The 24,646-nt window shown below is 44.6% G+C and overlaps 3 protein-coding genes and 1 non-coding gene across 4 annotated transcripts; 3 read left to right on the plus strand and 1 right to left on the minus strand.

Annotated features, from left to right (window-relative positions):
- The first annotated feature begins 683 nt into the window (after nucleotides 1-683).
- Nucleotides 684-12,881, plus strand: LOC131288407 (SH3 domain-binding glutamic acid-rich protein homolog). The gene is made up of 2 exons (XM_058317542.1): nucleotides 684-1,139; nucleotides 12,170-12,881. The coding sequence occupies exons 1-2, from the start codon at nucleotides 1,095-1,097 to the stop codon at nucleotides 12,599-12,601; spliced, it is 477 nt and encodes a 158-aa protein (XP_058173525.1). The 5' UTR covers nucleotides 684-1,094; the 3' UTR covers nucleotides 12,602-12,881.
- A 2,505-nt stretch (nucleotides 12,882-15,386) lies between these two features.
- LOC131294690 (glutamic acid-rich protein-like) lies at nucleotides 15,387-16,508 on the plus strand. The gene has a single exon (XM_058322734.1). The coding sequence runs from the start codon at nucleotides 15,387-15,389 to the stop codon at nucleotides 16,506-16,508; it is 1,122 nt and encodes a 373-aa protein (XP_058178717.1).
- A 2,446-nt stretch (nucleotides 16,509-18,954) lies between these two features.
- On the plus strand, nucleotides 18,955-19,041 carry Trnastop-uca (transfer RNA opal suppressor (anticodon UCA)). The gene has a single exon. It is a non-coding gene; the product is annotated as a tRNA-Sec (tRNA).
- Nucleotides 19,042-19,484: 443 nt separating this feature from the next.
- Nucleotides 19,485-23,752, minus strand: LOC131283167 (translocation protein SEC63 homolog). Its single transcript, XM_058312750.1, has 7 exons — nucleotides 23,435-23,752; nucleotides 21,730-22,668; nucleotides 21,239-21,656; nucleotides 20,837-21,101; nucleotides 20,637-20,758; nucleotides 20,475-20,559; nucleotides 19,485-20,276 (listed from the first exon to the last, which is right to left on the minus strand). The coding sequence occupies exons 1-7, from the start codon at nucleotides 23,556-23,558 to the stop codon at nucleotides 19,914-19,916; spliced, it is 2,316 nt and encodes a 771-aa protein (XP_058168733.1). The 5' UTR covers nucleotides 23,559-23,752; the 3' UTR covers nucleotides 19,485-19,913.
- Nucleotides 23,753-24,646: the final 894 nt, after the last annotated feature.

Raw genomic sequence — 24,646 nt, forward strand, 5'->3', positions numbered from 1 at the left:
GAAAATTGAGAAACGACACTTTGCTTGAAGCTAGTTTGAAAAAATCAATTTCAAACTACATTGAACCTGGTTCAGATTACCGACACTAAAGTATAAACGCATTCGGACCGTAATATTCCACTGTCAAAGATCTCTGACTGCAAAAATCACACAAACGATCGCAGAACGATTTTAGCAGCGATTCGGAGCAGTAATAGCAAATTTGTTTAAGTTTCCATCAGCGCAACAGCAAACAACAAAGTGCGTATTATAAACTACGGTCGGAAGCCAAATAAATGACCATTACCTCCATCACATAGTCGAAAAGAACCTTTTCGTTTCCAATCGATCCCCCTAGTAGTGCACAATACGACGTGCAGGTGTTCCGGCGGACAGTTACCAGCATCCAGGATTCTTGTCAGCCACCGGTTCGCTTTTTTATCCGGTTTTATCTCGTCACAGGAGTGTGTATTTTTGGGTCCGTCGGTTGTATCGCAGGCATTGAAAAGTCCTTTCCCTCAAATTGCCGTTGTGGCGCTGTGCAAGTGTGTGATTCGTGTTCCGGGCGAGCACGAAAGATTCGATATTTTTGTCAATTTCCCATCACCGTCGGGTGCATTATTATCATTCAAAAATTCCTTCCCTCGCAGGTGGTGTTCGTGCGTGTATTTATTATTCTTTTTCTTCCCCTCCCTCAGCAATACACGTCTTCACAGTCGATTTGTGCGTGTGTGTGTGTATGGTGTGGTTGTTTTCCGCGGGGCGTGTAAAATATTTTTTCCCCAAAATTCTACCGTCGCGTGCATAGTGGTCTTTCCCGCGGGGTTGTGAAAGCATCAATAGCCGTGTCGCTAGCAATATAATAGCAAATCCTCAAAACGCTAGTTGGCAAGTGAGAAGGCGAGCGAAAGTGAGTGTGTGGAGTTCGAGATAGAAAACCCCTCGGCAGCCACGACGACGAAAGTGCTCTAAAGTGGGAAGGCAACATCTCGAGAATCATCTTGCGTACCAAACAAAACGCGACATCCCGTTAGTCAGTCGCCGAGCCGAGGAAAAAAGTGACCGTGCCGAACGTATTCGACCGAAACCGTAACCAACAAACCGCCGATATCAAAATGGTTATCAAAGTGTACGTCAGCGGAATGTCCGGCAACAAAGAGGTAAGTTTGTAAGCGGAATGTGGGTGTTGGAGGATGGCTAGGCGGGGTGGGGACTGTCGTAAACAAAACCAAGAAAACGACTACATCGGGCACCCGCTCTTGGCCATGGCCATGAACGAGGAAATCACCATCCCATCCGATTTCGCATGGTTCCCGTCCGTGGCATTGGATTCTTTTTCGTACAGGCATCCCCGTGGCTTGTATGTATATACGGCCGCCACCGTCGATGGACGAGAGTGTAACAGTTATAAATAATCACGTAAAAAAAAGATGTGTTGGGAAAATATTTTCCGATTCTTTAAGTCGAGAAGCGGCCAGAGAGCGTGAAACCATCGTTGGGAGCAGCCGCTGTACCGCTAGACACACGACGTGGCTGGCGGAGGCGCAAGGCGTTTGCCACTTCCGTTTGTTTGCCGTGTGTTGTGTTGTGTGCGCGCGATTAGAAATGCAGACCAAGCCCAGGGCCCTCCTTAGATGGTCATCGCGGCTTGCGATACGCTACGTAAACACGGCGCACCAAAAAGCCGCCCCGAAAATTCCACCATGCTAAATCGCAGCAAGCGATTCTTTTCGGCCTGCAATGTAGCTTTTATGTGGGCTAAAGTAAATTGACCGACCTCCAAAACGGAGCTAATTCCAAATAGGGCATGTAAAAGTCCTTCGCGCCCCGTTGGCATAGATCGCCGTAAAGAACGAGTGGTTGCTTTTTTTTTCGACGGCATCGACGGAATGACAGCCCTATCCGGTGGAGCTCTTCTGCTCGTCGGTTTTGAAGCGGCCGCGAGACGTTGATGATGTCATGCAAACGGGGGAAAAAAACAAAAACAGGGCGATGGTCGTTGGGTGGACTGTCGAATAGTTCAAATATATACAGCAGCGGTCGGTCGAATGCAATGCATGAGAAAGCGCAAGAAGTAACGTTAATCTAATGCAAACCACAACGAGCTGTTAGCATCACGCTCAGTAGCCAATGGAATGATTCATAGAACGTGTTAGCGCGTTGATATGTGCTCATAGGAATCCAACCGACGCCGAGGGGAAACGGTCCATTTTTTGTGCGTTTCTGGATAGCTGGCCGCCTGGTCGTGATGGATGATAGGGAGTTATCATGTCGCCGCATTCATGCACTTAAAAAAGCATTCCGTGATAAGAACCCTCACGTACCACGGACCATTTTTCCCCCGTTATGGTGGTGTTTTTTTCTACCAACATAACATAAAGGTCCACACCCTTCGCACGGATGAGTCACGGATTGTCGCGGCTGCAACTGACATAGCCAACAGTCCATTGAAGATTTGATTCATTTCAGTGGTATTTTCCTCAGACCGGGCCCCGTTGTAGTTTAAAGTTGATTGAAAGGCCAGTTTGGAATCTTTGTTGTCTCGAGGGTAAAATGTGTGCGGCTTCAACAATCCTACTGGGATCGTCCGGTTCGTTAAATTGTTATTTCTTCCGCGTGCCATCTCTGGCGTGGGTGTCAGTTCATTGGCAATTATGCATTTTTATTAAAGCATGAAAAAATTCCATGTCTTTGTTAGGACCATCCGCGGAACCTGCTTTGTCTGGAGACAAACATCTCGAGGACGCGTTTCTTTATGACTAAATCCTGACCCAACCTTCCCTACCGAAGTCCATGTTCCAAGGATTATGATATCATACATGCAAAAACTTTGTTCTTCTCGTATCGATTTATTCAGATTCGTTTACTTTGGATATTGGTAGTATTTATTTGACTAGCGGTACGTGGTGGGAAGTCTTCCCAAATGGAATATCGGCGGATGCAATTCGTATTTTGTTGATACGCTGCGTCAGTCGGCTGTCTTTCCCAGATCTTGCTGGAATTTATTTCAAAATAAATCCGGTACAGCCAGCAATGTTTGTGTCTTCCCACACTCCGATGATCATGATCTTCAGTGTCGTGCGATGGTTGCAAAACCAGATAGAAAACCCGAACGGTAGTCGGTGACGCTTGCTTTGATAATGTTTTTCAAAACAGCATCTCCACTGTGCTTTTTATAGGAAATTGTTTCGCTTTTAATAACCCTTCGAGACAATCCCAATCAACTCCGGTTACCAGCAATTTGTCTGATTCATCTTCTGCAATCCGTACGGTATCATGCCGTGAGTTATGCTCTGCGCTCTGTTTGGCAAAATATTTAGTGAAACGTTGTTTTCTGCAACTTTTGTCCGTGCTGTTTTGGGGTTAATTTAATTTTGCTGTTTAATAATAAGCCACCCAAAACAACGCACACCAGCGAGCCGAGAATGGTGGATGGTTATTGGTCCGTCGGTTGCGCATGCTAGACCTCAAGATGAATTTTAATGCGGTTTCTTCCCCTCCAGCCATTCCTGCTCCGTGGATGATCCGATCCAATGCCTTTTTTCCACGTTTCACAACGCTGGATTTCGGGGCGAGGTTCGGTTTGGCTTGGTTTCGTTTGGAACTGTAGGAGCACGAAGCGGCGGCTCCTTAGTTCCTCGGGTAAGATGAGAGAAAGATAATGTAATTCTTCCACGGTTCACGATAAAAATAAAAACATTTATTTTTTTGTGGTTGCCTCACCTCCGTGATTTTTGTTTGCTGTGGTTTTTTCAATGGAATTGATTTTTGTTCCGTTCTCCACTCTTAATGCGCTGCTGTGGCCACAAACAACAACCCTTTTGCAGCACGCCACCATTTTTTTCTGGAACATATACCGGAACCGGGAGCGAACTCCATTGTTTCCACCCACGAACCCCTTCCGCCCAATCGGTCGATAGCGGGGTGTGCATAATGCATCTAATTAGAGTGCAATAAAGTGCAGCACGGGGTGGGGGCTGTTCGTTCCATCGTTACCCACACTAAACGGTCAACTCCAGCATGACATTCGAAGCGTTCGGTCTTCCGGGTTCTATCCCCAGGCGGTCGGTGAGGGTTCGGGGTTGGGCTTATCATTATTCAAGCGGAATAGTGCCGCATGCTGGCCGATGCCCGTTGGCAGACGAGGATGGTAAAAGCGGATGGATGGCAATGAAAGCTGGTCGCATGAGCGCATCGTCGAAACCACACGGACCGTTCCGGCTCACTGAGTGCCATTGAATCGCAATGGAGTAATGGAGGGATTGCTGACGCCCCCGGGGCCGGTATGTCTGCCCGGTAGAATTGCCGTTAATGAAATGGAGAAGAAGAATACTCCCAAAGGAACTGGAAGAAAATGCTAAATTGCTCTTAGGCCATCCATTAAAGTAACCGATAAAAAGTATCGCCCCACGTGTTTCCAACTTTGTTCAATTCGATGTTAAACATTTAATAGTTGTTGGCAGTTTTTTCTTCAGTTTTATTAATTTTCATTTATTTCCTACACCATTTCCTGGGTTTTTAATGAGATATTTTTCGGTATAGGATTATGATAAACCCATACTGCTAGTTTGACATAATCTGATCTCTCATCGACAACAAACCAAATTAGAGAAACAACTTGGACAAAACTTTAAATTCACAAACCCAATGCTTTCATCTGACACACTCAATGCAAAGCTTTATCAGGCTGCATGGGGGAGATGAAATGAACCACTCCACTGGATTTACTTCCAAATTCAGCACCGGTCAAGGCCGCCCACCGTTCGATCGTTTCGTTTCAAGGTGAACGTCTTTAGAGTTTCGCCAAAGCACCGCTGAACTGCAGCATCCGAAGTAAAACATTCAACCTTCATCTTTGAGTGACAGCGGAAACGTTGCAGGACGCAAACACACACACATACTAACACCGTTTGCAACCCGTCTTGGCAACATTCGATTGAGAGGAAGATTGTTGCTATATTTGGCCAACACGGTAGCCCTCTTGGTTGAAAGGGAGACTGCTCAGTTGAAGTCGATCGTTTTCGTCTCCATTTAAGACAGATCGCAGATCGCATCGATCGACAAACGTGTGGCAAGCTTCAAGAATGGCCCCACAGAGCAATCCGGCACCGGATGGTACAATGTAGGCAAATTGTTGCCAACAAAGTTCGCCAGGGCACGCAAGCAATGTGTACAATTTCTCGTCGCCGCCGTTTGCTGCTTTCTTTTCCTTCTCTCTGTGAATAAGGAAAACCTTCTCGGTTAAACGAAAAGGAACGGAGCATATTTGAAAAGTGTCAGGTATTCGTAAACTTTTTGTTTCTCTGCCATGTTTGTTGGGTATTAGAAGATTACTGAACACGATAAGAATAAAAACAATCAAGAGTTTTTATTTTTTGGTATGTCCTATGTTCCATTGACATGCAACGTTTCTGCCTACAAACTGCTCGTTCACGGGCGTCCGCCGGTGCCAGAATTGAGCAGTGAGCAAATTAGTTAATTTGAATTTAATTACCACACCCTCCTCCATACGATGATTCAAACCTTCTGTGCTGGCGTTGGAGGTTGATTTGTTTTCCTGTGCTTCGTATATGTTTGAAGACTCGAAAGCGAATTTATACATTTTACGCCGGACGGGTACACATCTTACTTTCGCCTGGCGAAGACGCCATGCGGGTTTGACGACACTTGGTGCTTTGACGCACATAAATAGATGCGGATCGTTTTGCATCAAACGCGACAAGAGAGCGGAACACTTAAAATAAAAGACCGCTGCTATTTTACCACCATATCTTTCATCAACCCGTTGTCACTGATCCGCTCCTGTGTGTTCGAACCTTTTTGGTGGTAATGAAATTGCAAGGAAAAGCGTGAAGTGAGTGATTCCCGCATCCGCCAGACGGTGGCTGGTTTTTCCTTCTTTTTTGTTTTGCTGGGACGACGACACTGGGAGGTGTACTGTTCAAAGACATCATTGATGGTTGTGTCGATACCCCGATTGACCTTCGCGATCGCCAAGGACGGATGTGTGTGTGTTTGTGTTTGTCCTGGCGAGGTGATCCGGGGATTGGTTTCCCATTGGAACAGGGGGAAAAGTCGTTCCGTTCCGTCGTGTGCCAAATAAACGACCAAAAAAAAGGGTTGCGATCGTCTGTCCCTCCTCCGTTCGCTTTCCCTTTCGACTCGACAAGCTCGGGTCTGTATGGCGCACTTGGCGCAATGTTTCGATTTAAACAACCTGTCTTGAAACAATTGCTGCTCCGCTAACGGTGGACAACAAATTCCGAGCGAAAAACATTCCGAGATCGAAATCTCAACAGATCCCGGGTGCGATTGTCGTTGTTGACTTTACGAAACGAAGCAATAATAATAATAATAATTTTTCTTTTGTAGATTTCACAATTTACAAAAAAAAAGATCCCACAAGAAGGGTAATAAATTTATAAAATATTGCCAAAACCTATGAAACATGGGGTCCAAACACACACAAAAACCATAAACACCGAAACCCAAACAGATCGCGCCTCGGAATCGGCCCTGAATAAGCACCGAAATCGAGTACATCTGAAGAAAAACAACCCAAACCGATCACGGTCTGTGGTGAATGATGTTGTAAAACCGACCGAAAGTGTATTTATAAAATCCGAAATCCAATTGTGGTGTAATTGTAGCTGAAGCAAGTGTTCAGCATGATCATGTCGGCGAAGGTGGGAAGGATATTTTATTTTTTAACTTAATGAACAACTGATTTAACAGTAATTTCTGAGCTTTGCCAAAGACAAACCACCGAGGTCTCAAGCAACTCAGAGAATGTTTGAAAAGAACGTAGATCTTAATGATCATCGTTTAGTGATTTATATAAACATAAAATAACTGTAAACACCGGATGGTAAATATCGATTAGTCTTAATAACTCGGCAAATGCTGCCTGCAATTTACGATCTCGAAGCATAATGTCATAGATCACTAATTGGCTATATCCTCGCAACCTGAATAGGGCTACCACCGTGTACCTCCCCTTCCCTGTGGTACCTCATTCCGCATTAAGCAATTTCATCGTGACACATCGTGACAGATCGTGTCGGTGTTTTGATGACACCTCTCGGCAGTGTACGTCGCAGCATTAGGGCTTTGCGGTTTGGCGAAAAAATGGAGACGCCACTTTCGATCACGCTTTTCCCCGAGCGACGGCGGCCGTGAAGGTTTGGTGTAAAAGGGTACGCACGGGAAAATGAGGCAGGGAGATCGAGAGACCATTGACCTCATAGCTGCATTGCGTTGCGGTGGGAGGAAAAACCGGCCGATGATCATCGGATCAAGTGCATTGACCCAGATCGCCGAAAATTCACCGAAAGCAAACACCACCAGCGCGCAGCGTCTATCTCTCTGTCTCCCGAGCGGGAAGGGTTGTCTGGTCGTAGACACCTTCCCCCCTTCAGGTGTGTTGCGATACTTACGATCAACAGATCAAGCGAGAATGTTGCTACAAGAATCCCGATGGTCAGGGGTCTATGATCTGTGCGGGTGTAGAGGTGCTTCATTAGTGCAACCTGCTCTGAACCTGAGCATCATGAACACCTGTTGTGTTTGTCAAAAAGAGGAGCATGAATAGAACATGCGAGAGAGAGCGATGGCATGAACTAATGTTTGTGTAGCTTAGTAGACTTCAAAAAGGATTCTCTGGCGCAGGACGGTAAACAAATGGCTACACGAGATTAAAGCAGCAGCAGCAAACTTTTGCCAGCAGTATTTGCACGGCAGGTGCAACGTGGCATTGTTGTGTATTTGGCTTAGCGTCTAATCTCGTGATATTGCATAATATACTGTATCACCCCAGCTCGTTCTCGGATGATGATTATTTTTACATATTAGTGCATCCCTGTGTTCCTTTGAATCAAGGTTTCGGAACCGGTGTGGCCCAATCATTATCATATTATTTGTTAGGAAATTGCATTTCTAATTTGTTATTTTTCCATTCACTATAAAAAATTTAAATTTCACTAAATTGATTACTTCATAATGTCACATTTATCGCACTTCCATAAACAAAGTTTGAATCTGTTTCCTTTTGGCAAATGTTTCGCCCCATGTTCTGGCGATGATCCGCTAAATGGTACCGGTAAAAATTGGCTGATGATGCGTTAATTTGACACGACATGCTCATTGCGGCGATTGTCCGCGGTGAGAATGTGCGGACGGAAAAAAGATGAAGGTAACGATGAGATAATTATCCGACGCATGCTCAAATGTCGTGTAACCTTCCGGCGGCGCCCGGGAGGTGAGTGGGAAGTACGCATAGGGTAGAAAGCCGATGGTTGAGTCGGGCAAAAGGACTCACGTTCCTCAACGAAATTGCTGGCCACTTCCGTGTCACGGTGCGATAATGTTTGTGGTCGTGAAAGATTATTCTGCACCAAGAAAAGAAAAGTCAGAACCGTAAAAAATGAGATCTTTGAAGCCGTTTAGGTTTATGTGCGGATTAAGATTTCACACTTTCAGAGATTCACTTGTTGGATTTGTTGTTTGAGGATTTCAATTAATTTCAAGTCCGAACTAACTTAGCAATAAATTGTACAAATATTTTTTAATTTTATTAAATTATTATTTTTTTATTTAATTAAACGCATCCTTAATATTTGCGGCAAAAGATAATACCGTAATACGTGTGAGTGAAAATATGAAACATTTTTCTTCGCTCGTTGGCACATGAACAATAGAGAAAAAGACACACAACTAGTTGGCTTTGTGAGCAATAAATGTTGATTTAAATGAGCCGTTACTTGTGTGATCATAAATTACAGCTCTGACACAGCCTACTCGTTCAACAGAACAGAATCAAATGTTCTTATTTTGGCACGTATCATCGAAGGGAACTTGTTGTGTTGGTCTTGAAACTGTTTCTGTAATTCATACTAGCTAGAAGATCAATTCGATCTTAATGTGATCTTTGCTTCATGCAAAAAAAGGACTGGGAAACATGCAATATGGGGCAATTGGGTGCAATATCTTTCGAATGGCATCGGCATCGATGACGGAAGTTTTCCTTTCCAACACACGACCAATCCGTTTCCGTTTTCGATCGAAACTGTTCACCACTCACCCAGCCCAATTTCCTGCGGAAAATCCCTTCACATCATACGCTCCACCCTCCTACTCCGACTTCCACCGCCCAAGGAAAAACCGTTGGGAAAGATCGAATGTCTAATTTTATCTATCGCACCCTGTGTGCGCGCTCCGTCTTGAAACATGGTGTTGGACACACGATTCTCGGAGGCGAATTAAATAATCGCTTCTGCTTGGCACGGATGATGTTTGGCTCTGACACACACACACACACAAGCTGTATGCGATGGGTTCGCATTTTAATGATTTTGTGCATGTGACGTTCGAGCATATCGTCGTCGAGAACCGCTCGAACCTCGCTTTGCATATGAGCTTGTACGCTATGCTGCAAAGGGTGTTTCAGTTCTCTTTCTCTTTCAGGTTCGGGTTGGAAAAAGATTTTCTCACCCGAACGGAAGATCGAAAGCACGTAAAAGTTGCCTAACCTCGAGCGCGCGCGGACATGTCGTCGTTGCCTATATTTTTAGTGATTTTGCAAAAGCCGCACACAACCAAACACGTGCGCTGCTTGCAAGCATTAGAGAAAACACTACCGGTGGAGCTGTATTTTCTTTCTTCTCGCTGGCGATCTCCCGATGCTTTCCCTCCTTCCTCGTGAGGGAGGTTGCTTTGGGGGATGATCTTGAAGCAGAGAACACCAAGATCCAAGAGGAACGGGAAAAAAAGCAAATGATGAAAGAGGGAAATCCTCAGCTTGTGCTCGGAGGAACGCTACTCTTCCTGGTCGCACCGAGCTCTCAATGTTGTTTGCAAAAAAGGAAATGCGTTTTGCTTCTTCGCCACGATGGAAAAGTGGGAAGCAAACTTGGCACACCCGGTCGAACGAGGGCCGGGAAATGGGTTTGACGGGGTAGGAACTGGGAAAAACAGAAAACAAAATCCGAGCAGCAATTACCAGCCGTGAGTGATGGGGTATGATTGAATGAAATGTTGCCCAGTGAGGGCGGGAGGTGAAGATGGGTTGGATGAGTTGGATGGGTAAATCAGATGACAGGCAAAAATAGCACCTTCTTGCTTGCGGTCTGAAGCCGCCGGTGAGAGTGGAGTAAGGAATGGTCGATGGCACTGGATGCGGGCGGGAAGGACTGAGTATTGTAGGATTAATAGGTGAATGAAAATATTATGCCCATAAATCTGCCCACAACTGCCCACCGTCCGTCCCACGTCTTTTCCCCACCACACGGGGACGGGGGCCCGACGTTGAGCGAGATGGTCAATTTCCATCGATCGGATTGATGGATGTTGAGCGTGTGTAAGATCAGGTCGATCTCTGGAGCAATAAGTTTTCCTGCCCGCTGCTGCTTCTTGGTTTCTTGGTAGCGAACCATTTCGAAAGAAGGAGAGAGAGAGAGAAACGAATAGAACTTTTCTCGCTCCTTGTACGGGACGGGTTTGCGGAAAATTCATGGGCAAACTTTATACGACCATGGGGTGTATTTATTTTCGTTACCGAAACATCCTTTCCACTTCGATTTGAAACGCGTTAAACGAAGAATTATATCCTGTCCCCACGATCGACGCGACGGTCCACCGACAAGGCAAGGCCATTTCTTCTGTTTTAGAGGAAAACGGCCAGCAAGCAGCAGTAATAACGCCGTGATCGTGGACTAATTTTAGACCACTACGAGAAACAAGCTGCAACGTTTGTCCCTTACGCGATCGCGATCTGTTTTTCCATGCACAAAACAAAGCGTCTACCCTGGTTGTTTTATGACTTCAAGACAAAGAATGGATAGTGGTCGGAAAAATAGGTTCCTTATTGCGGTCGGCTAGGTGAATTAAGGTGGACCTTGGAAAATCCATCCTTTACCTTGGAAAATCTATTTACAGAAAGCTTGACTTTGAAGCGTTTTGTCTTGTCGAGATAGTCTTTCCGAACTTTTCCTTAGTAAATTTAACAAACTTTGTTGTGGCTAATATATTTCCTGTGTTCCCATCCCAAATTTGAATCCCATCAGCCTATGTTTATATTATAAAAAGAAAATTTTACTTGCCCTCTTTCCATTAATATTTCTTTTCTTTCAATTCAATATTTCTTTTCACCGACCGTTCTGTCGACTATTTTAATAATTTTTATGATTATTACGAGGCAGAATAGTACGAAAAAAAGTATAGCATATCCTTTTATGTTTTGAATAAAATTTTAATTTCGCTTTACTGGGGAAATGAAGCCCTCCCTCCAGCTCACTTCGTCGAGTACTCTGTTGGCTTATCCTTCTTATAATAAAAAGGCACGAAGCGGTTGTAAAAGTCCTCATTGCCTTCATCCAATTGATTTACTATCAGTCATTTAAAAAAAACTGCCCTTCACCTCCAGACAGGCGGGCAGAACAAAGCGAAACCATGACTTTTATTCCTGGGTTTAATGATCTTACAGGAAGTTCTGTTGACGATTTGTTAAGTAAATATTTTCTGTATTTTAATTTTGCATACGTCAAATTACGGGCATACCTGTCGTAAAGTCTTTATCGACCTCAAACTGGTGAAATGTGTAGAGTTTAGTTTTTTTACTGAAATTCTTCCGATGTATCAACACCGAGTGGGGAGAGGTTGTTATTGGAATAAAAGAAGTGTGATAACTAAATTTCTCACTGGCGTTCCGTATTAATCAAGGGTAATTATTTCTGCTTCCTGTGACTTGATTGATCGCGGTTGTGTCCGTGAAGTAAGCCAACGTCTTAAGACAGTGCTGAGCACGGGCCGGGCTGACACCGCAGACGCGTGAAATATTAGTATACACACGATTAGTGAAAATTCTCCCGGCCCAGGGGCACGGACAAGTTGTAGTGTGGTCGGGAGTGCCACTGCAGTGCCAGATGTAAATGGGGTGCTGCTATATTGCCTTCGGTATTTGCTTTTGAGGTAGGACAAATGAGTGTGCTTAAGCTGATTGAGCAACAAACATAAAAAAATGCTCCTTCGCTCTACTCAGTTCCGACGATCAAATTGGGTGCACTTTTTAGAAACAGATGGTTCATTTGATGCGATCGGAGTGTTGATGGGTTTCCCGGCACAAACGATGTTTTGACGTAGGAGTGAGGATCACATTTCTAACACTCTTTATCTTTTTTTTTACTCGGGAAATCAGGTGAAGAAACGCCAACAGCGAGTCACGATGATCATGGACAGCAAACACATACAGTACACGGTCATCGACATCACAGAGCCGGGCCAGGAGGCGGAGAAGGACTTCATGCAGACGAACGCGCAGCACAAAGGATGCACGATCAGCGATCCGAACCCGCGGCACGCCCTGCCCCCGCAGCTCTTCAACGACACCGAGTACTGCGGCGACTACGACGACTTCGACCTGGCCAACGAGGTGGACAACCTGGAGGTGTTCCTGAAGCTGGCCGCCCCGGCACCCGAGGTGGTGGAGCACAAAAATGGCGAGGAAACTACGGCGACGACGACGACGACCGAGGCCACCGCCGACGACGAGGATAAAGAAAACAAGACTGAAGACAACACCGACGGTGGCGCCGAGGTCGCCGCGGATGCTGGCACGAATGAGGTTTGAGTTCCCGGCTGCAGCTACATCGCGCGAGCTGCAACCCCCTCACTTCCCCCTGCAATCTACCTCCCCGGGGATGATAGCCGGGGTTGTTGCAAAAAACCCCGAAGTTGAACGCACGAGCTGCCTATCCCCATATGTTGTGTGCCCCGCGTGTTTGACTGTTTAACTACTTTTCCGTTTGTTGCTGTTCGCTATAGCTATGCTGCCGCGTGCTTCTTACGTTTAATCATAAAATGAAATTAATGCGATCGTTTCTTTGTACGCTGTGTGCGTGTTGGGGAGCGGAAGGACGAGTGACATCCACACCGCGATCCCTCGCGCACTATAATAATTTAATCCTAAGAAGATGAATTATGCTCCCATCAATATTTACCTCTTCCGTATTGTATTCCACTCTAATGGAATTCCTCAAATTCCTGCAAGAGTTCCCTTAGAAACCGTAACCGGTTGGAAATATAAGAAAAAAGGTAACAGAATGCGAGAGGCTAAAACCGAACAAATCCATTGGGTATTACACAGTCCCTTAAGCTGCTGCCCTGCCTATGCTCCAAGAGCCTACGCTGTCCGTGTTGTGGGTGTGTCGCTTATACTTCTGCCCAAGTGTCAAGGACGACCGACGAGAGCGTCGTTCATGCGTGCGTGTGTGTTTGGCCTTGAACGGTTTAACGATAATAACATCCACTAACCCATGTAACAACATTCACCTGGGATCTCACTCGCCTGTTACTGCCAAGTTTTGTCCATGTCTGCTTTACCCTAGGCCGGAAGTGGCCGTTCCGGAAACCGTCCGGATAAGCTGACCTTTCTGTGCACGGGGGGGCCTTTAAGGGAACGTTGAGTAAATTTACGTTTGATCGATTTTCCACCCCGACTAGTACTTCGAGGTGGTGTGGTGGTAGGAAAAACGAAGTGTAATCGAACAGTTCGAAACCCTACGAATAGAGCCAGATTAGGGTAACTATGTTACGGTGCTTGCCATCGTCAAGGTCAGTTCGGTTCCCTTTTGGATAGTTTGAAAGCTCCACCTGGAGATGCAGACGGTCCGGAACAGCTTCGTTAGGGATTAGGATGTTCTTCTTTTTTGTTGTTGAAGGTGCGACTAAAACGTGTACCCCAAACAAAATGCCGTCGCTTACAAGCCGAGAGGAACTAGCAGTTTAGTTTATCGGATTAATTTTACATGCGTAGGTTCCCACAAACACTGAAAATATAGGTGTTTTGTCAATTGAAATTGGCAGTGGATAGACACACGGTTTTTTTTTATATATTGAAAAAATCCAATTTTCAATCCTTTCTTCTTCGGTTTATTATAATCTATCCACGACATCACGATGGTATATTTGAAGTTTAGCTTTCGAAGAGTGAAGTCAACCAAACTTCCATTCAAATTTTGCGTTGATGCGAAGTCCTTTTTCCCAATCGTCCTTCTCGACATCGCCCCATACCTCACGTTGTGTGCAATGTTACAATTATTCCACTTAGTCATAGTCCAACAAATTGAGCAATCATAAATCAAACACAAGGTAAAAACTGCAATCGCATATATTTTGCACGTAAAGCATGTCCTCAGCGGACTCAAAAACGGTCATGTCACGTGAAGACGTGAAAAATACCTTCCCTGTTAGTGCTGTTCTGTTCCTTTGCGATCCATTTCAATTTTATGCATCCCATTAGAGCGCGGTTAGACGGGTCTCTTAGAACCCTACATCGAAAAGACATTAGATTAGCTTAGAAGTATGAAGTTTGAAATACACACTACACGAAAACAAGGAAAATGAAACGTATCACAGACAACAACAGCCATTATACACATAATAACCTTCCAACGATAGTTAGCTCAATCATTGTCACTGAAGCCAATCAATAGTGGACAGACAAATAAAATGGGATTAAGGAAAAGTAAAGTATAGGATTCACGACCCACGTACGAGCATCATCGCAGCGTCCAGGGTGTGAATGGAACTTTATTCAAAGTAAGAAGAAAGGTAACAAACGGCTTCGCGCTGTTGATTATTTACGTTCACTTTCCATTTCCAAACGAAGCTTCGCTGCATAATTAGATGCGTGCGGACACGCAAGGGCAAGCAGTAGAGTTAAGTTATATATTCTGAGTATGATTACGTGAAATACATTTCAAATAAAGTAAATCTCTCAAATTTAGAGCTGCACAATGCCTGGGAGTGGTGAATTGTTTACCCACAGGATAAAACAAACCGATGCGAGGTATAACAAACTGCATGTATATAGTTGTGTCGTTGGTTGTTTAACAGTCGCTAGTGGTGGATATCTTTGCAGATAATCTTGATTTCCACTTAAAGGAAATATTTGCAAACTCAACGTCGTCGTATGTATTAACCTTCGTTCGCTTATCAAATCTTGTTTCAATAATCTGCTTTTACAAATGTTTGCAGCAAGATAACTATTATCAGCGTTATCTTACTCTCATATATATTTTTATTGTACGTTGTGTTTGCTTCTATTGCATCGTGGATGGAAAATTAATCGATGAATAACTGGGTAGGTGTTGACGAAGGGAGAAAATTGTACTGTAACGATGACGCACATGGCGTGGAATATTTTCGAGAATATTTCCTATGATTCATCACAGTATCATATACACGCTCCATTCGATTTGCAACACAAAGTAATGCACGCAATTACCCCATAATTAATCCTTTTCTTATTTCTTTCTGTATATCCCACTCGGGAATCCATTTCGTCATGGTACACACACACAATTATACACATTGGTCCATCCATCTTTAACAACATCAACCCATCCTGAAAAATGAAACACCCATTGGCCCGGGGACACAAAATTATATCCTTGCTGGTTGGATTTGATACGAAGACACCGCTAGCGGAAGAGGACGCGACGGAACAGAAGGAAACATCAGCAGAGGACACGCTGGTGGCGGCAGACGACGGTGCAGACGAAACGCTTGGTGAACCCTCGACGAAGCAAGACGACGATGGTGAAAACGAAGCAAAAGAGAGGCTTTCAGTGGAAAATTTGGTCGAAAATGATAAGACTATGGAGGCGGAAACCCCGGAAGATGGGACGGAAGAACCGGCACAGAGAATTGAAAGTAGCGTGGTGGAATCAACGGAAACTTCCAAGGCTCTTGATGCGGACACTTCGATCAGTCAGGAAGCAAAGGAAGATGAAGATGTTGAACACGGTCAGGTAAACACTGAATCAAAAGACACGGCACTCTTAGATGAAAAGGAGCCCACAGAAGCTGACGACGATGATGCGACAAGTAATGATGAAAAATTAGAAGAAAATGTTATTTCGAAAGATATCAATCAGGAACAGCACGAAATCCCTGCAGTGAGTAATGAAAAGGACACAGATGCTGAGGTCACGAACGAGAAGGAAAGTGGTAGTTTAGGCGAGGAAGAAACGGAAGCTACTGTTGAAGATGAGGACGAATCGGACACATCGGAAGATGAACAGGATTCCCAAAACACGGATCACTTCAGTAAGGTTGAAAATGAAACGAATGCAAATCAGGAACAAATAACGACCGACGAAGAACGGGAGAAAAAGGCACTGCCGAAGGACGATTCTATGGAAGTTGAGCCTTTGCCTTCTTTGGATGAAGAAAAAAGTAAGGATGGTGGTACCGTCGACGCGGAGGATTTAACCAACCTGACGTCGAGTGCAACGGTGGAATCAAACCAAAAGGAGGAAAATATCCTTCAGGATGAAAACTCAAGAGCATTCGAGGAACCACAAGCTGCCGATAACGAAGAAGACAACGGAGATGAAATTGATACCAAAAATGATCCGGAGTCGACGACGACGAGATCCGTGGTAGAAGAATCATTATCACCAGAGGAAAGCGGAAGTATCAATGATAATTCCAGCACACCAGCACCGAGCGTTGCCCTCGTGGAGGTTTGAGAGACATATGATATACCTTATCTTCGTTTCGATGGGCTCTCTCTCTCTATGTTGCTGCTATAGTCTGTACTGCTTGATGTTCTTTCTCTACCACAATCGCGAACGATCGAGTTTGGCTGCAACTGGTGCAATTTGCTGCACATCTTATTTCTGCTTCATTTAAAAAAATATTTAATGTTTTTTCTAGCACGCAATGTGTATTTACGGCTATTCAAGGCTGGCCTTTTTCTCAAATATCCTCGTATTCTATGTATTCATTTCTTACGTCTTTCTCTTGCGGTAATCCAAGTAACTCACAATCATTTATTCTGTCCTATCGTTCAAAATTCTGTTCGGCTTATCTGGCTTTGTCTGTTTCACTTTATCGAAAACATTTCATTATCCAAAAACAGGAACTGTAAAACTAAAAAAGCAGCAAAAGGGAAAAAAAGATCCTCGACAAAAACTAATGACGCAAAATAGTATAGAAGCAAACCTTTTCACATCTTTGATTGCCTAATATTTCTGTTAGGGTGCTTCAACTATCGCGCCATGATCTGTATTTGTTTGCATGTGCATGGTTGTTGTTTTTTATATTTAAGTCATTTAAGCCCTTTTTAAAGTTTACATTTCTTAAGATTTAACTAGTAACACGGATGATCCTCCGTTTGCTGGTAATAACAATACAAGTTGTGAAGGAAACATTCGCTTCATTTGGGTGTATCCAAATTAAGCGTGCTTGTCTGTGCATCATCTGAGTGTGTGGTATATGCTTTAAAGGAACCACCGAGTGCGGCCGAGATGGAGGCTGACGACGAAGAGCAGGAGCTGCTTAAAACGTCCGCCGCTCTGGCCGGCAAAAGTGAGGACGCGGAAGAGATCGAAATCGAAGAGGAGGCGGTAGCTGAAGAGGAGAACGAGGAGGAGGAGGAGGAGGAGGAGATCGATCCACAACCTGCCGACGACGACGCTGGAGAGGTCCGGTGGTGTTCCTTTTTTCATATAAAATTAAGTGTTATGGTTGCTTGAGCAGAATTCATTTCACAGAGTTTGCCTTTTATATAGGATGATTCGTGCAGGTGCTAAGAAAACCTTTATATCTCGTAGAAGCACATGGATCAGACTTTTCCATTACGATCACGTGCATACATGCATGACAACACGTGATCGACTAACCACAATCTTGTAGCGTAAAGTTGAGTCCTATCCCTAATCGCTCGCTTGTGTTTTTGGGCTGTGGAACATCTTTAGCTGCATTAATCTTCATTTGAAACTGTTGTTTCTTTTTTCCAATGCCCCGTTAGAATGGAATCTCGAGCAAACTTGTCGACGACACTGACGATCCCATGCTGGCCGAGCAGGAGCAGGAAGAATAAATAAGTACCGTACGCCACTAGCAACTCATCTACTTCATCATGATCATCATCATCATCATCAGGTCGATCACTATGTTTGAGCACACGATCGAGAGGATGCACCATCTCCTGGACTGGAAAAGTGGGACGATCTTACTATCTTGTCAACCTGAAAGAAAATCTCAGAGACTGCTCAAAGAACAAACCAAACTCACCATGAAGTACCGAATGTGGCCGAAAAACCGTTCTCTTTCACTCCTCTCGTGAGGGGTGCTACAATGCTTCAATGGAACAATCTCATAGAAACTACAACTATTTTGTACTTCGATATGTTAGTGACAAGTTTAAACTGCCCGTACGCTTCTTGTACCACTGTTTGATTCGCGTGCCGTGAGAGTCGAAAAATGGTTTCAGGAATGTAAGCTGCGATAAGCGTTAGGCAGAGGAGTTAATAAACAAAACAACATCGAAACGATGGTGGACTGTGTGCGATAAAAAAAAATGGGATAGAATGCGCCTCGGTAGCTGAACGTTTCCGATTAGATAACCCCTTTCTCTAACCGACTGAGTACTAAACAGGGGAGCAATACTACAATGACCTGGTGAAATTGAAAACACATTCGTGTTGTCGACGGAAGGCGATCTCTACAAATCACCATATAAAGGCATAACAAAGTGGTTTGGAATATTGTTTCTGGCCGCATTTACCCAATATTGGTTGGACTCGTAGCCGAGGAAAACAAAACAAAAACGACGATGACAATACGATGCAACCAGCGAGGAAGGTTATGGAACATTATGTAAAGTGATCATTCTTTAAGAAAAGTGCAGTTAATAAACGAACTATTTGTAAAATACTTCTCTTATGACTGATTTCTTTTGTTTCATCATCATCTTTTTACGTTATCTAGCAGGTCGATGGTAGGTTTAAATCGAACAGAATAGTTTAGTTAGAATGGAATATCGGAATTAAATCTCTCTAAAACGATTGATTTGAATTCAAAAACAGTATCAATCGCAGAACTCTACAACAGTCAGTGCATATTATCCATCGCTAGAACTAAAATGTAAACCATTTGGCATATATACACCAGACTCTAGCCGGCGCCCTTGCCCAGTTGAGTCTTGGTGGTCCAGGGTGCAGGCTTCAAACCTGTAGTCGATTAGCATCGAAGTGGTTCGATTCCACCTACTGGGCGGATGATAAAAATATTATAAAGAAATAATAAATATTTTTTCGGAATTTAAAGCATGCATGTGGAGAAACACGCACAATGTTTGCACATTTTTGTATATTTCATACTACCCAAGGGTGCTATAATTTCACCGTACCTTCTTTTATTCCAGAGGAACACAAATATAAACAATCTTTTACGTTGTCAACCTTCTTTTCCTCCCAATTCCTCAGTTTTGCGTCGAACCGCTTCACTTCCAGATAGTGTTTTCTCAACATTCAGTCCATTTGTCCCTCAGTGCTGCTGATTTTCACTTGCCAATACAAAGAGAGGATCGATTTCTTTAAATTTTTAAATTTTTAATGCAAAAAGAATAAAAAAGCGAGAAAATTTTGTTTTGTCCATCCACAAACAGGCACAACTTGCTCTTTCTCTTCACCTTCCTTGCGCAGGAGAGTTAATACAAATTACAAATGCTGTTTTGCAAACAAACTGTAACTGTTCCTTTTGTTTTAGGGAAATGACGAAAACAGTTTCAAAAGGAATGGATTATGACGACAACACGTGGCCAACGCAAAGTAGCGTGCTTGGCTAGATTGAATTGAAATAATTAACTAAAATAAACTTGATTGTGTGCGATTTCCGAAATCCTGCAATGTTTTTTTTTTTGTCCTATATATGTCCAAGTCTGTCGTTGTTTCGTACACTGATTTCAGCCCAAAACTGTTGAATGCTTACGTATATTTTCTAAAATGAAGTATTCGTTTAGGACATTCAAAACATGTATTTTGACGAATCTTCCAACATTAGCCCAATGCCTCGAGATAGTGCCCAAAAAAATATACCACCATTCAAATGCGATGGATGAAACCCGCCGGACGCTGAAACGAGCCCCCTCAGTCTGTCCGTTTCCTCGTCTCCTCGTCTTCACCGTCCGACGAGTCGGTGGTAAATTCGCTATCGTTCGCCTGCATTTCGTTATGGTCCGATTCAGATTCGCTAATGTCCCACTGCGGATGCTCGGTCGGGATGGCGGCCGGGTCCTTGACGTCCAGCTTCAGGTCGAGCTGCTGGTCCATGCCGAAGTACGAGTCGGACCGCAGGCACACGGTAAACACGTACATGCCGGCCCACTTTGGCGCGGTGAACTTCAACTGTACCTCTTCGCGGTGGATCAGGTTCGTCACGTGATACGGCACCGTGAGCAGTGTGTGCGATTTCCGATCGCAAATGTATGTCCACCAGTATTCATGCTTTTCCTACGGGGGAAAAAACGGAGAATGGTCACAAACAAACGTTCCAACATTAATCTATGAATCTTTTCTATTATACATTGTCGGAGACAAGCGACTCGTTAAACTCAGCAGGCTATGATAGGTAATAGCCAGCGATATGAACATATGAACAGCCTGTTAGGCTGAAGTTAAGCGTGAAGCTGCGTAGTTTACAATACATACCTCAGGAAACAGTGGACAATGCACGGGATGAGACACTTTGGAACGTCCTTCTAGTTTTTCTCGCTTGTTGATTTTTTGCTGGAACCTACAAATACCATCAAAATGGAGACACGTGTTTCAGTAAATTCCTTATCGCTTATCCCTGTGCCACGTGGTCCATACTTTTCCCACTCATCATCATCATCGGCTGCGGCCTCGCTCGCATCATTGTCGCTTTCAGCACCACTTTCCGCATCCGATTCCGCCTCGTCACCATGTTCCTTTCCGTCACCACTCTTTACGGACTGCAAAAAAAAGAATAACATGAAAACGGGTAGGTGATTAAAATGAGATTATGTTGTGTTATCGGTCTTAGCAAATACCTTTTCCTTCTCTTCTTGCGCTTGGGCTGCTGCTGCAGCTGCTGCTGCCGCCGCCGCCGCCGCTGCTGCATTTGCGGCCTGAGCAGCCGCTACTAACCGACGGTTCTTTTGGGCTGCCTTGCTCTTGCCTTTGTGAGCCCCTTTCGCCGTCTTTGGCTGCCAGGTGGGCTGCTTCTTTACCTTTAGGTCCTGCTTCTGGTCGTCTGTGCCTTCCAGCTCACCATCGGCATCACCTTCGCCACCGTCACCGTTGTCGTTGCTCTCGCTATAAACAGTGAAACGATAATGAAAAACTTCGATTATCATAAAAGATGATAAAACCGCAAGATGCCTCCTGTACTATAGCTTGACCAAAATTTGGTTCCTGTAAGAATGAAAATACCGTTGAAGGCGTTTACGTACGTAATTCCTTGCTTCTCCTTGGCCGTAGAGTCGCCGAACAGCTCCGACATGCTGCGTCGCACCAGCTCGACCGTAACCGTCACGATCGCTCCGGCCGTCACGACGTTTGAGTTTTCATCGTCCACCACCTCACACTTCATGTTGAAGTCAATGAGCGGCATCCGGCCGAGTACCTTCACCAGGTTGCTGTACTGCTCGTCGGTAAGGTGTCGCATTACCGAGCGTCGCTTATCCTGCTTCAGCTGGGCCAGCTGCTGCATGTTGCGGACATTGTACTTTCGCGACAGATGGGTGCGCAGTTCCTCCGTCATGTGTGGCAGCTGCAGCAGTGGATGTTTCGACTCCCACAGCCCTTGCATGATCATCGGGGACAATTTCATACAGTTTTCGATCGTTTCAATGGATGGAAGCCTCTGAACTGTGAAGAAAAGTGAACGAGCCTTAGTCATCTTCTGGAAGCATTTGCATAGTTTTAGAGCTGAAACACTTACTCTTCCTCGCGTAGGCCAACATAATGAGATGGCTCACACAGCTAACCATTTCCTGAATCAGGTAGGGGCATTTGCGTACAATCAGCTGGCGATCGATCTCGAGCGTACTCTCCTTGAGCGGAATTCGGGTCAAATGTGCGTGCAGAATGGCACGGGCTTTCAACGAATAGCTGCGTGAAAACGGTAGTTCCTTGCACTTTTCGTTCAGATACGGTAGCTGGCGAATTAGAGACGGGACTTCCTCGTTGTCCGATTGCCGCTCGATGACCTGATTGTTGTGGCGCTTCTCGAACTCGAAGCTGGCCGCCAGGATCATGATGACACGCTTCACCTGCATGTGGGGCGTCTTGTGGAAAAAGTACCAGTACATGTTGGTCGTATCGAGCAGCACCTTATCGCCACTATAGCGGATTGACCGGTACCACCACGTGCCGACCACAATCGGTAGGGCGACCATGAACACGAGCGCGTAAAGTCCAAGCACCCACACGGAGTTTTCCTTCTCGACGATCCAGGATGGGAGGGCAATTCCGAACGAGGTGGCTCCCGGGCCGTCCGGATTGCCATACTTTTCCCAGTTCTTGCGTGCCTCGTCGTCCGTCAGCGCCTGGTAGGCTTTGGTAAGCTTCATGAACGCCTTTTCGTCGCCGGTTTCCTTGTCCGGATGTAAGATCACGGATAACGTGCGGTACGCTTTCTTTATGTCCTTCTGGGACGTACCGAGCGGTACGCCTAGGATCTCGTACGGGTCAAAGTTGGACATCTCGTAGTCGAACTGGGACACCTTATAGGTGAGGAATATTAGCAGCGCCCATCCGGCTACGATTGCTAGCTTCACCAGAAACTCTTTCGTGCCCTTGTACGGATCCGAATGTTCCATGGCGGCACGCTTTTTAAGGCAATTCTCGCAATTGCAGTTTTCATCTTTTGATACTGGATCTGCAATGGAATATGAGGAGATATTAAAATGTATTTGAAAGAAACGGAATCATAAAGTATGCCATGAAAAAATAGAATGGAAATAAATCTAGTGGTATGCCTCCAACAACGGCTCCGAACAAATTGCATTGCTTCTTTTTTACTGCAAGGTACTTGCATGCGGAACTAAATACTCAACCTTGTCGCCAAATCAGAAGCGTGACGTAGATGTTAAACAATTGTGTACTGGGAAGAAGAAACTTAACACGCGTAAACCACGTAAGCGAACTTTGGTCGTCATTTTATCCATCTTTAAGGAGGGTTTAATATGTTATGCATGGAAAGGCTATAAATGTGGCGTAAATAATATGTTTCCTTCTGACCTCCTTTAGTTTTCCGATGAAACGTACACACTTATGTCCAAAATTGTTCTTGAGATAAAAGTCATTTGTTTACACAATTGTCGGTGCTCGTTTTGGTATCTCAGTATTCCAGAATGGCATGATACTTTTCGAACCCCTTTTAGAAAGTTCCACTTTTACTGTCGCCAAGCATTAGCACATTCTTTACCCACTCATGCTGTTCGCGGCCGAGAGAAAAGAAAGTGCAGACGCGATCAAGCGGAACCGAGCGCAGAAAAGAAAACAAAGTCAAATAACTGTACTTTTCTTTGGCCCGCTTTTGCAGGCCACGGTACGCTGGCGGATGCGTACAATCAACAGATTGTCTATGGAGGCTCATTTCGGAGCTACAATATCACCTGATGCACCGGATGGCTCGTTCTTACCTTCCTTTTTCTTGCGCGGCCAGAAGTAGAAAGTGGCCGGTATGAGGATCAGCGCCAGGAACGATAGGATAAAGTAGAAAAACGTTCCACCGCTTTCATCGTATTGAAATTTCTGCCCGCCCATTATTGCCGGGCCTTGGCGTTGTCCGTCGGGTTGGCGAAAATTCTATGGTCACTTGCGCTCTGTTTACAGCGGGATGTGCCTGACGGAAGTCACGGTGGACGAAATTGGCCACTTTCATTCATGCACCACTTGATGCCATAGAATTTATTTGTGTTTTTCGTAAACTATTCTGGATGCTGAAGCACTACGTTCGAGTCTCGTCAACGTGTCGAACCCAACAACTGACAGCTATAGTGTTGGCTAAATCGAAGACTCGATCCCTTCGCGGACTCTATTCGGGTTGATTCGATTCTGACTTGAATTGATTCTGAATCCCATTGCAGACACGATTCGAGTTAAATTAGCCCCGCTACCAGTCGATGTAACTCCGATGTGTGTACTTTACGCTATAAAGGTCTATGTCCCCGGGCTAGCTTGGTTATGCCCAGCGTTGAAGAAGAAGAATCGGATTGGGATTCGGTTATCTGGATCTTAGACCAATTTTGATTCGTATGATGTGAATCCCTACAGGGATTGGGTTTCCCATCACTAACCTTGGCGATGACGGTTGATTATAAAAAAAGTTATGTTTACGTGTTGAAGAACCAAGGTTCTTGGACAAAGCTGAAAACAAAATGTACCGCTTTGTTCGAGGAACCTTGGTCTCAATTCAAAATAACAGTTGAGATACCCAAATTTGTTTGTCTTGAAACAAAAATTTAAAAACGACCCTTTTAAATGAAAGAGGCTCACAATACTAGCTGAGATAATGTTTTTATGCAAAAAAAAGTGTGTAAATGGTGCTAAAATGCGAGTTAAGTATCGAATATCTATCATTCTCCTTCACTCTCTACCATATTCGCCTATTGAAAAGACACGTTCCTTGAAAAGAGACGTGCAACGGAGATTGATGTAACCATTTATACTTTGCTTAGTTGGGCCCAATCAATATAAATGTAGAATACAAAATTCCTTCTACGTTTGGTAGAGGACAACGTCATAAGCAATTCGTTTTTTAAAACAACTTTGCTGACCATCACGAGCCGAATAACCATTGATCAACAGACTGATCGTAATTGTCCGCTGTGCATCACGATTTAATATCCCTG

This window comes from Anopheles ziemanni, chromosome 2, assembly GCF_943734765.1.
Source record: "Anopheles ziemanni chromosome 2, idAnoZiCoDA_A2_x.2, whole genome shotgun sequence".
Lineage (NCBI taxonomy): Eukaryota > Metazoa > Arthropoda > Insecta > Diptera > Culicidae > Anopheles > Anopheles ziemanni.